Source organism: Carya illinoinensis, chromosome 6, assembly GCF_018687715.1.
Source record: "Carya illinoinensis cultivar Pawnee chromosome 6, C.illinoinensisPawnee_v1, whole genome shotgun sequence".
In the NCBI taxonomy this organism is placed as follows: Eukaryota; Viridiplantae; Streptophyta; class Magnoliopsida; order Fagales; family Juglandaceae; genus Carya; species Carya illinoinensis.
This window is the reverse complement of record NC_056757.1, coordinates 8,607,715-8,620,306: the sequence shown is the minus strand read 5'-3', so window position 1 is coordinate 8,620,306 and position 12,592 is coordinate 8,607,715. Positions and strand designations below refer to the sequence as shown.

General features: G+C 32.5%; 1 protein-coding gene across 3 annotated transcripts; it reads left to right on the top strand.

The window, feature by feature from the left end:
* The first annotated feature begins 4,670 nt into the window (after positions 1 to 4,670).
* Positions 4,671 to 9,186, top strand: LOC122314389 (protein ABIL2-like). Of its 3 annotated transcripts, none has more exons than XM_043129932.1 (10): positions 4,671 to 5,076; positions 5,759 to 5,890; positions 6,094 to 6,176; positions 6,279 to 6,429; positions 7,648 to 7,747; positions 7,859 to 7,951; positions 8,048 to 8,090; positions 8,177 to 8,262; positions 8,409 to 8,551; positions 8,728 to 9,186. In XM_043129932.1, exons 2-10 carry the CDS (start codon positions 5,786 to 5,788, stop codon positions 8,896 to 8,898), a joined length of 975 nt encoding a protein of 324 aa, XP_042985866.1. In that variant the 5' UTR covers positions 4,671 to 5,076; positions 5,759 to 5,785; the 3' UTR covers positions 8,899 to 9,186. The 3 variants fall into 3 exon arrangements, with proteins under 3 accessions (XP_042985866.1, XP_042985865.1, XP_042985864.1); XM_043129931.1 differs by having other exon boundaries at positions 4,676 to 5,081; positions 8,174 to 8,262; XM_043129930.1 differs by having other exon boundaries at positions 4,677 to 5,076; positions 8,174 to 8,262.
* Positions 9,187 to 12,592: the final 3,406 nt, after the last annotated feature.

Below are 12,592 nucleotides of genomic sequence, written 5' to 3'. Positions count from 1 at the left end.
AAAGTTGGTCGCTCAGTATTCAAGAGTACATGCTAGATCTACACACATCGTACAAGATAAATTCATAAATTAATTTGATTTCAATATAATTGTTTTATGACAAAAAATACTTTACAATCTGTTTTGCGTGAGTTTTGCACTCTTGCTCACCTCGACCTGCAACTAAAGAAATGGGCTCGATTCGTGTAAAAACGCATCTGATGCATAAATCAAATGTATTGCTCGATCTTTATAGTAGGGAGCAGGATTCCGTTAACGTACCTGAAGGATGATCATCGATGGATATATATAAAGGAGGGGACTCCCTTGAGTCTCTTAACAACCTGATCTCCCATTTGAAACCAAGCCGGTACGTTCTAATTTGAACTTCCCTTGCCACCTAGATCTTATATGATCTTCGGGAGGTTGCTGCGATACGAATGAGGCATTTGCTCGTGGGCCGCGGGTGGTGTAAATAATTACTGGTGTTTGCAGGCCGTTTGAGGTGTTAGGCTAAGGCCCGAAGGAAGCTCTTGGGCCGCTTGATTGGCCTTTACCATGTCAAGGGAGATTCTACGATGTACGGTAAAAAAAAATCATATTGTAAACGTTATTGTTCTGGTAGATCCAAGCATTTTCAATGGTGAAGAAGTAGAATGAATACGAAGATTCCTAAGGGTTCAGTAGGGGCCACTCGGCTAAGCGCGCGCGTCTGCAACTGGCCCCCACGAGATGGATTAGAATTCACCGGAAATCATTCCCATTCTTCCATGGGACCCATCACTTTCCCCACCAATCACGCCACTTACTATTATTATTATATTATTTTTAAATAAAACTGAAATAAGTTAAAGTCACAATGAAAAGGCCCCCAGCCACCAATATTTCAGGTAACCAGAGTGCTAGTGGTAGTCAAATCTCGATTGATTGCCCATGTGGTCGCCGATTTATATTTTGAGTCCACCGACTCGGGCCCAAACTTGAGAAATATTTATTAAAAATATTTACTTAATTATAAAATAAAAAAATTCATATATCGAGAAAAATACTCGAGACCAATTATCGAAATTTCAAACATTTCTCTTATACTTACCAGCAATTTTAAATTATGTAGTAATTTAAATAGAGTCCAACTTAGTCATAAATAAATAAATAAATAAACAGTAAACTTATTTGTAATTAAATTTTTAAGAAATTATTTATATAGTTTTAAGATATAAAATATCATATATTTTGTTTGATAAATTTAAAATTCATACAAATAATTATTTTCACAACTCTTTATACGATTTTTTACGCAACTCAATTTTTTATTTGTGGACTATATTATAATTTAAAAAAAATATATAAAATTTATATATTTTAAAACTGTATCTAAAGAAAGTATTTGACAGCACTAATGATAATATAATAAGGTTATTCAAGCGAAGTACGTAATAGAGTTATCTGGTGAGCATGGAAGGGATAAGGATGAAAAGAAAAGGAGTGCATGTGGGTTATGATTGGTGAGAGTGTGTTGGAATTGGAAACAAGCATCCAATCTGCATCAGTGCTGCTGTTTTTCTCACTTTTGCAGCACCAAACTCTTCTTTTTTGAGGTCACTTCTTTTGCCTACTTCTTTGCTTAAACCTCAAACCTATAAAAGTGGACTGAACATGAACTTAATTGATGCCCCTCGACCCCAAAAGTAAACAATTTTTAATGACCCTATAACTTAAATAAAAATATCACAATATATCAAAAAAAAAAAATTAGTAAGGATATTTTTTTATTTTACGAATAGTCATATTTATGTATTTTTTTATATTTTATTAATATGATTAATTAAAATAATTATTTTATATTAAAAAATATATAAAAGTGACTGCATATAAAATTTTTGTTTAAATAACCCAAAATTTTAAAAAAAAATGAAGGAAACAATATTTGAAGTGATTTGGATCTAAGATGTATGCCCACAAGTGGTCTGATAAAGGTAAATCATATAATCATTTCAAAATATATATTATATATCTTATAACTATATCTACATATTTATTTATATATAATTTAGAAATGCATTTCCACCAATCCCTATAAAGACCTGCATTCATAAAGATTTCAAAATAATTTATTGCATTCAAGATGCAATTCGCTTCTATATTTTTATATGCTTAAAAATTCATATGAATATTTAATTCATTGAAAATTGTAAAATATAGTAAGAATTTAATAAATTGTACAGTTTTCTTTTTGTCTAATTTTGAATAATTTTCTTATAAAAATTTAATTTATTTTCTCAATAAAAAGGGAGGCGGGGGGCAATCAGCGTAGTAACCATCTTGGGCGTGACTATAGGAGCCTCTCCATATTGTAGAATATTCAGTTTGAATCACAACTACTGTCCCTAAGGCAAACTCATTACCACAATATTTTCAAAATACCCAACTGATCTAAATCTCATCTAATGATCTAAAAGACCACACTTTAGAGAATATATAATTTAAATAAGATTTAATTTATTATATTTTTTTATTTCAAAAGAGTAATGCTAGCATACTATCTAATAATGATCGCTGTGCGTGTCACTTAATGTAAATATATTTATTTATTTTTATATTTTTAAATATTTTTTAAAAATAAAAAAATATATTAATATATTAAAAATTATTTCTTTAATTATTAAATAAAAATAAAAAAAAATTATTACAATAATAAACAGTGATTTAAAACTGTACATTTTTGACGGTATACTATCATTTCTGATTTCAAAAAGGTGAATTTTCGAGTTATCATGATGTTACTCAAGTGCCATGGAAGTTGGAAGGCATGTGGATACAGAGGGGGGAGAGTGCACTGCAGCGTGGGACTGTCAGAGTCTGTCATTCACAGACTCTGCACAATCATAACTCTTCCCATAGTTAACCAGAACCGATGTATTATTTCTCTACTAAAATCCAACGACTATAAGCTACCCATCGGCTTTCCCGAAACAAGTGGAGAAAAGGATTGCCATGGGACCCAATAATAAAGCAGAGGTGTTGAAGAACATTAAAGAACTTCAAAGAAAAAAGATGATAAAATTATGGTAATGATCACGTAGTTGCAACCACCTCTAATTGGGCAGCCTTAATTCAACATTAAAATACTTCTATTTTGATAATTATTTTTTCCCTTAAATATATATGCTTTGTGTGTAATTTGATCATTCATTTGGACTATTTATGTATTTTAATTTTTTTATTTTTAACTTAATAATTAAGAAGTATATATTAATATATGAAAAAATTTAGTTGCAAACATAATAGTGTACTAATATATGTATCAATTTCATGTGATTGATTAAAAAGTAAATTTTATTAAAAATAATTCTAATTCAAATTTTAAATATGAAGGAATTAGTATTAGTACGTACATTAGTACATAAATTTATTTGTATATTGCAAAACTCTTAATATATTGATATATTTTTTTAAAAATATTTAAAAAATATGAAAAAAAGAATTTTTTTTTTTAAAAAATAACAGTTAGCCTATGGGACACAAGCGGTCACAACTGGGTGACAGAGTAGCAAGACTCATGTATAAATAGCTTAGCTTTTGTCTTTAAAATAATGATTGTTTTTTCAGATAGTAAGCACTCCAACTAGTAAATATGATTTGTTTTTTTAAAGAGGTCAAAGTCCCTTTGCTTTTGTTAAAAAAATTATTGGTTGTAACTGAAGAAAATCATAGTTACATCTAACACACACCTTGGAGATCAAAAATCCAAACCGAGGTCGAGATTCGAGAAGGCCTTAAAAGACATCATTGGTTTGACTAAAGTAGACTTTTGATTTCTTTTCCTTCCTATTTTGAAGGTGTGAAAATTAACATTTTTTCAAGTTTTTACTCAAACTTAAAAGAAATTTGAGCAATATTAAGAAAATTTAGATAGACAATAATAATTATTATTAAAATATTCTATGTGTCTAACTTTCTCTTGATTAGAATATTTAAATTTAGATAATTAAAGGTGATGGTTCAATGGTATATAAATTTGTCATCGAATACTAGGTCCTGACGTCAAATTTCATAATAGAAGTGTTCAATATTATTGATAACCTATTTACTCATGAATTATTGATATCCGTACGGGGTTAAGATCAAGCTATGAGTCAAGACCAACTTATAAAAAGTACTTGCACTTCTTGCCTTTAGACCCTTATTATCTGACTCATCAGCAGATTAGGTGTTATTATAATCACCTTGGTAGGAAAAACATCTCTTATCTCTCCCTATTAACTTTTTTTTATGTTGAGAAAAAGGAAGAATATTTGAATTTAGACAAAAACTTGTGAAAATCTTTCTCCAAATGTGAAACCCCGTAGCTTTAACACCACTAAGGCTAAGATTTTCTATTAACTAAAAATAAATACAGCTGGGATTTTCAATGATATTGATGAGCTCGAGGGATTAAATTAATCTATCATCAATTCCCTCAGCTGTATGTGGGAGACCCAATAAATAGACGAGGGTGCTGCAGAACCAAAACCAAACACTATTTTCTTTTGTTCTTTTCGAATGGTAAATAAACAAACAGACAAACTGTTTTATACAGCCGAAGGAGGCTCAGCTTAAGCCAGTAGAAACAGTGGTACCATGAGAAAATTATTTAACAAAAACCAGGACCCACGCTAATGGCAATGATTAGTAAACCGAGCTTACAACTGAGACTAGTTTTTGCTTCCAAAAGGGAAGACTTTTTACTCTCTTAAAAATCAAAATGCTCCGGATTCCCTCCCTGTACCGACGAGCTCTCCTTGATGCCTGTCCCTCTCCACTTTCGCCTCTCCTCTCTCTGCAAGTCTTTGCCTTTTTGGTTCCTCATATCCTGTACCCTACAGGTGCAATTTAAAGTTGTCGTTTTCCTTGGTTTAGTCAAAATCTACCAAACCACATTGTTCACTTCCAAAAGAGTGGCCTATTTATGTACAGCTATGTTTGTTGGACGCCTTCACTACCTGAGTTTCACATTTGGCCCTCAAAGTTTGAATTTTGAAGCTGGTTTGTGTTTGTAGTTTTGGACTGGAAGTGGGCTTTGTGTTGTTGTCTGGAACTGAGTTTGGTATAGCCAAGGTAAGGTTAGTCTCTTCGTTTTCGTTGTCATTTCGTTTATTTCTGTTTGGTTGCCGGGAAACTATGGGAAAAGGAAAGGGGATGAAGCCAAGAGAGCAGTATCAATCTCTCAGCCTAATCTAATACGTGACTTTTCAGTATTGCATAAAATTTTTTTCAGTTTTCTCAGCAATTAAAAATTGGGTGTTAAATTATACAGCTTTTGATGCTTTTAAGGATTGGTTGCCCTTTTTCTCTATAAATATTAATACAGTGCGAGTACTGGTGGAGATTCAGTCAGAATGTGCTTTTGTCGATGATAAGGAATTTCAGTGTCTAGTTTATTAGTCAGGTGATAACCCTGTCTGTGCAGAGGTGTGGCAATGGGCTACGGGTTTTGTGCTTTTTGATGATCTTCTATAACCCCAAGTACAGTGGAATATTTTATTAAAATAGAGCCATCTGGTATTTTACTGTTGCGAGCTGGACTCTCTCTCTCTCTCTCTCTCTCTCTCTCTCTCTCTCTCTCTCCATCATACTCCCGTCCGGGTTTTGGTACATCTCTGACGTTGAGCTCTTAGAAGAAATAAGTTTGGTTCTCAGAATTGGGAATGGTTCCTCCTCTGGTGCTTTCTTTTCCCTTTACTTGTAACTATTAGTTTTTCTTTATTTGTCATGAAATCAGTCATCTTGGTTGTTTCAGGAACTCCGAGTTGCAAATTTCTCTATAATGGGGACGATGACCAAATCTTCTACACTGCCCATCCCTCATGAAGCTTCTAACTTTGATGAGGTTTCAATGCATCAGAGCTTGCTTTTCTCTGATAGTCTCCAGGTACTCCAGCTCCTTTTGCACTTTATTGATTGGTAATCAGGCTGGCGAGTTAAGTCCATCTGGTCAAATATAGGATTTTAGGTCCAACCCTTTTGTTTGGTGGGGAAATTGAATTTGCAGCAGTGTAAAGCTTGCCATAAATTTAAACTTAATGAAATCAGGCTTGTTGAACTTATGTTTAATCATATTACGTGATTATTTAGGATCTGAAAAATTTGAGGACACAGTTGTACTCGGCAGCTGAGTATTTTGAACTATCATACACCAATGATGATCAAAAACAATTGTGAGTTCATATGATTCTCTGCCGGAATTACTAAATGGCCTTTCATTTCTATTTCTTTTCCTTTTACCGTCATGAAAGAAACTAACCTTCCTATATGTGCAGAGTGATAGAAACATTAAAAGAGTATGCTATTAAAGCTATTGTGAATACCGTGGACCATTTGGGTTCTGTGACATATAAGGTTAATGATCTTTTGGATGAGAAGGTTGATGAAGTTTCTGGAACAGAGCTCCGTGTGTCTTGCATTGAGCAGGTGAGCATGGATTGTTTTTTTTTTTTTTATAAGATATCTGTAAAAAGACCCCATATAAACGTTTGTGGTAGGGATTCTCATCAACGATCATTAATATTAATTTTCCTCGATTTTATTCTAGAGTTGACTGAAAATTGATTTTGCTGGGCTTTGGTAAAAGATGAGGAACATATTATAAAAGGGCGTTCCTGTAAGTTAACTCTGTTTTATATTGCCTACTTCAGCTAGTACTTGGTAAAAAGTAAATTCTGGAAAAGAGGTAGTTCCTATTTTAGGAAGGCTCATACTTTGTATTTGGAAAAGAGTCATTTCCCTTGGGAGATTTAGGTTCTTTACATTTCTAAAACAATGGAAAGGAATTATTGGTCAAGTGGCCCTTGCACCAGAATAAAGTGAAGCGATATTTTACATAAAAAATACAGTCTGCCTTCATGGATCGGTTTCTTCTATATGATATTATATTGTTATCCTATCATATACTTGGCAATCTGAAACTGAAGTCCAGCAATCTGGAGATATGAAGAATGATTTATAATGACATTTGATCCAAGGCCAGCACAGACTGGCAAAATAAAAATTAGAAAGGGTCATGCTCATACCCTGTTGAGATTGAACATGCATTACAAATTAGAAAGGGTTCAGCTCATTGTGCTCTGTAAAGATATACCATATAAATGTCTCTCATTTTTTAATTTAAGGCCTTTTCCTGCATACAATGCCAGCCCAACTCTACTGAATGCGGCCATCAAACCTGTTTGCAAATAATTTAACCAATGACCTTAACTATATATGTCCACCGAACCTATTTTTGCTTTTGCTCTGAGCCTTTAAAATTTGAAGCTGACCCGGACTACATTGAGTTAAGCATTTGACCCATTACCGTCTTATTTTGACAATGTGGCCCTGCTGTTGGTTCTCTTGCCAAAAGATTGATAGCAAACCCACAGATGTGGGATTTGAGAGGCAGAGTATGGATGCTTATTACCCAAAACTGTGCCAAGTATAACCTAGTTGGTAGCAATGTTTGTATGCCTTTATTGGACATAACTGAGTTCATGATTGCCCTATATTAGCATAATTATTACTGGACATAATGAAACTGACAATTACACCATACGCAACACTGTTTGTGATACCAGGTAGACTTCTCAGTCTAGTGAGAGCAAAAGTTTCACACATTATACTCATTTTCATTGAAACTTTGCTGTGATATTCTAGAGACTAAGGACATGCAAAGAGTATATTGATCACGAGGGCCTTTCTCAACAGTCATTGGTGATAAATACGCCTAAATACCACAAGCGGTACATCTTGCCAGGCAAATATATATCTCTCCAGTTTTTATTTTATACCTGTCTATTTTTCCTTTTTAATTCTAGAATCCTGGCTGAATGAATTTTGATCCTTACATTCCTTGAATTCATTTCAGTTGGGGAGACTATGCGTGGTGCCAACCGAACGAAATCAAAGTATCAGGGTTGCAGCCTGGATGATGAAGATGACTGGCATCAATTTAGGAATGGTAGTGTGCTTTATCTTCTGTTTTGGTTTAAAACATATATCATGTGCAGGACTTGTAACATAAACTAATTCTTCCCATCTGATTGATTTCATGAAGCTGTTCGAGCTACAATTACAGAAACCCCAACATCTACAACTAGGTATGTACTATTGGTATATCTTCTTATGCGTTAAGATGAATACCATGGTTTGATCATGATAATTGAAGTTATGTTTCATGCAGTAGAGGGCGTTCCCCTTCCCCTTCTCCACGAATATCACAACGATCTGCAATTTTTTCCTTTACTGCTACCATGCCCAAAAAAGAATTAGGTTGGTATGAATGCAGAATATTGAAATGTGATAAATATGAATCTTGTTGATGTTCTTTATTCAACTTTTTTCCCTGAATAAGATCTTTACTTATATGCATACATGTTCTTTTGCCACTGTGCTGATGGTATTTACATAAATATCAGATAAGAGAACGGTATCACCATATCGGTTTCCACTTTTACGGTCTGGATCTTTTTCAAGTAGGCCTATGACCCCAAATTCAGTGCGGCCCACTACTCCAAACTCCAGTACACCAACCACTCCAAATTCTAATGCAAGACGAAGGGTGAGTACATAAATTGCCTGCATTACCAGTTAAATTGATTGTAATTTGCCATTTTACTCACGGATGTACTATTCTTTTCAGCAAAGACAAGACTTTAACATATACAAGATAAAAAATATATATATTGTTAATTTTATTCTAAGTTGGAAAGCTGGAATTTGTTATACTTGTGGCAGTACCCTTCGGAGCCACGAAAATCAGCTTCAATGCGGTTACCTGCAGAAAGAGAAAATGGCAAAGACGTTGAACAATACCCAAGTAAAAGTAAACGTCTCCTGAAAGCATTGCTCAGTCGACGCAAGTCAAAGAAAGATGACATGCTATACACTTACTTGGACGAATACTGAAAAATAGAATAAAATGCTCTAAAAAGAAAAGCCATGGGAGCAGGGCTTCGGACCAGAGACTTTGGTTTCAGTTTTGCCCTTTTCTTTGATACTGGTTTAGTACTTTTTCTACTTCTGAGTGGTAGATTTATACGGTAAAGTATTTCTCTTGTTTTTTTCCCTCTTTCAATATATTGTATTTTACTTTTGTAACTCTCAAGCAAATCCATTGGTCATATGATGTACCATTCTGAGCTACCTTTTAGTAATGTATTTGATCATAATATTATTTAGGACATTTTCTTTCTACTGAATACATTTAATATTGAGCACAAACCATATTGTGTTGAAGTTTGTATATGACAGATGAACCTTGCTGCATTAAAGTCATCCATCAAGATTGGAGACATATTAGACAGGTTAAATTGGCAGTTATCAGATCCTTCCATATTCACATTACCCCAGTTGCAACAATGCCAAAATCCATATTCACTTTCGAAAAATTCTATGTGTACCCCAATCCTCCCACTTCATATTCCTTCATTTTCAGAAAAGCCAATCCTCCCACTTCATATTCATCTAAGATTTGTACCCCAAGAAGGGAACCAACCTAATTTCCTGGAAGCTGGTTAACATAAAGAGAACCTTTTCCCTGAATGGAATCTATTGAGACCCTCAAGAAACATGTCCTTTACGATGCAATAGCTGAGATATCCCCTTAGCATGACGACAATCTTTGATGCTGGAAAATGGTTGCAACTAAGCATCATCTCGTATTGGCGTGTAAATCAAATCCTCCAATGCATAAGCGCCTGGACAGTGCTTGATGAATACGTTTTTGTGTTTTAATCTTTGCGAGGGAGATATTATGCTTTGCACATAAATTACTTTTTTTTTTTTTTAATTTTAATTTACATCCTAAACTAATAAAACTGGTAATTTGCACTTTAAACAACTGGCAGTTCGTATCCTCTTTGGTTAACCAATAAAAAATAGGATTGGGTCATGCTAGAGCCACTGAGTAGCTCCCAATGATTTCTACTGGTAAGTGCAAAATGTACTTTTTTATTTTTATTTTTATTTTTAAATCCCTTTAAATATTTTTTTTAAAAAATAAAAAATTCATAAACTTATTTAAAAGCACTTACTTTACACTTAAATAAAAAATATATATAAAATAAAATAATCAATGATAACTTTTCTCGTACTGTATACTCGGTGGATGCAGCATTTTCCTTTTCCAAATGCAAGATAAGCTTTTCTGAAGTTATCTTCTTAACATCTTTTCTCATTATCAAGACATGTAAGGTCTAATTCTTTTGTCGTGTAACTTTCTCGAGCTGTTTTAAAGAATTTTTCAATGCCTCATCATCTCTAGGCCCTTTGTGAGCACAGGGACGACTCCTTCCTCCTTCCCTTTTTCCTCCCCACCTTGGATTCTCACCCCTCTTTCCCTCTTTCTCTTTCGCCAAGCCTTGTTTTATCTCATCTCTTTGTTTTTGGCTCTTAAATCTACCGCCCTTCGTTTGTCATTGTCATTTCACACATCCTAGCACCATCTTTTTCTTTATTTATTTTTGCCGTATGTGAGCGGATTTGGAGAAAGTGTTACACAATTTTTTACACAACCCATCAATCTGACACACACACCCAACATGAAAGGGTGGAGTTAACTCATATATGATTCAATCCCAATATGACAATATGAAATATGAATTGCCGATTCTTACGAGCGTTCCAAAAAAAAAAATCGTAAAACCGGTTAAACTAAGTCTGATAAGGGTTTTAATGATCAATTGATTTATATCAGTTCTTAAATTTTTAAAATCGATATATTTCGATTCAAATTCGAAATTTATCCAAAATTAAACCCGTTATACCGTTCAATCTATAACTTTGTTGCAAATTTTCCTACAAACTATCAATTTCTTCAATCATACTCCAAACTATAAAAAATTTCATTAATGTACCTCTTCTCTTTAAAAAGTCCCAAAAACTAATTACAACACAATGTTTGCGCTATAAAATCCATTTTGACCTTTTAGCTACTTTGAGAGGTGCAATTGATGTGGCTCGCAAGCAATAAATCTTTTCAACTATTAATTGAATTCCAAATGCAATTTCCGTCTGTGATATCACATCCATTTCCCGTTATCCTTAAAAATTTTAAATAAGACAATATATTAACCTTTAACTAAAAAGAAAAAGAAAAAAAAAAACAGAGAGGGGGGGGGGGGTGAAAAGACCAAGACAACACTGGATTTTTTTTGTTCAATTTTTTTATAAAGGGCATTTGTGTCAATCTATTTTTATAAAAGGGTTATGCTTAGTTGCCTCAAAACCTTTGCTACTCCTTTCATACCTAACACACTATATTTATTTTGATTTTTTTAATTTTTTTTTTTAATTTTTTGTGGTTTTATTTTTCATAAATTAATTATTTTTTCTACTCATTATCTATACACCTCACATTTGATAAAATAAAAAATATATATATGATATATAATATGAAGATGATAAGTAAAATTTTTCTTTCTTCGTAGATATTTGATAAATATCTTTTTCAAAACCATGCAAAAATGTGGATCTTGTTCCGGCCTCATCGCTAAAGTTTTGAGGTTTAGATAATAAATTATGATGAGATGAGAAATAAATAAAATATTATTTTTTAATATTATTATTATTTTAAAATTTAAATTTATATATATATTACATGACTACATCCTCTCAATGAATTTTATCTTTAATTATTATCCAAGTCAAATCAAGCATTAGTTATCTCCAGTACGGATGCTTAACTCAAGCAAAACAATGAGAATGGGAAGAAGATAAAGAAAGAAAGAAGAAAGAAAGTCGCCCATAAAGTGCTGAATTTTCCTTTATTTTTATCTCACTTTCTTGGTTTTTACGCATTTCTTGTTCCTTCAAAACTTTATTAAAGTCTTGTATCGCTGTATCTCGATTCTCTAATAGTATTGGTAATGGATTTTGTATTTTTATATTAAAATTTTTAAAAATTAATTTTGAATATAGAAAATTTTTTTTATATTAAATTATGTATTTTTTTATTAAATAATAATAAAATAATAAAGAGAAAAGAGAAAAAAGAAAAGAGAGAAAATAGAGAGTTGAGAGGAGAGAAAAAAAAAATAAAATATAATTTGAAGAAAGAAAATGAGGTCTTCATCTTTGAATAAACACTATATATAATTATTTATAATTATAGATATGAATAAACCAATATAGACTATTTTAAACACATATTCTTTAAATTTAAAGATAAAGATAAAGATAAATAATCTATTGCCAATGCTCTAACAATTCAATAGGTTAACAAATTTTGAGGGGGAGTGGGTGGATGCTTCTCCCATAGAAGGCGGTCAATTTTATTTTTATTTTTTATTTTTTTACTAATATTTTTTAATGAATTTATGATTTTTTATTTTTTTTTTTAAATATTTAATGAGTTAAAAAATTTTTGACACAAAAAAAAAAAAAAAACAAAATTTTTTTTGCCTATTCAATAACTCTTTCGGTGGCCTCCATTTGTGGTAATAGCACCACCTTATTTTGGGCCAGTGTCATGCGAATTAGTAGTGTACAGGAACTGATCAGGCTGGCCATAACTAATGAAAAGCAGCCGCTAGAGTCAGGAATCGGCCGGAACCGATGAAGAAGCTGATTGTTTTATTTTAAGACGGTACAAAATCTTAAG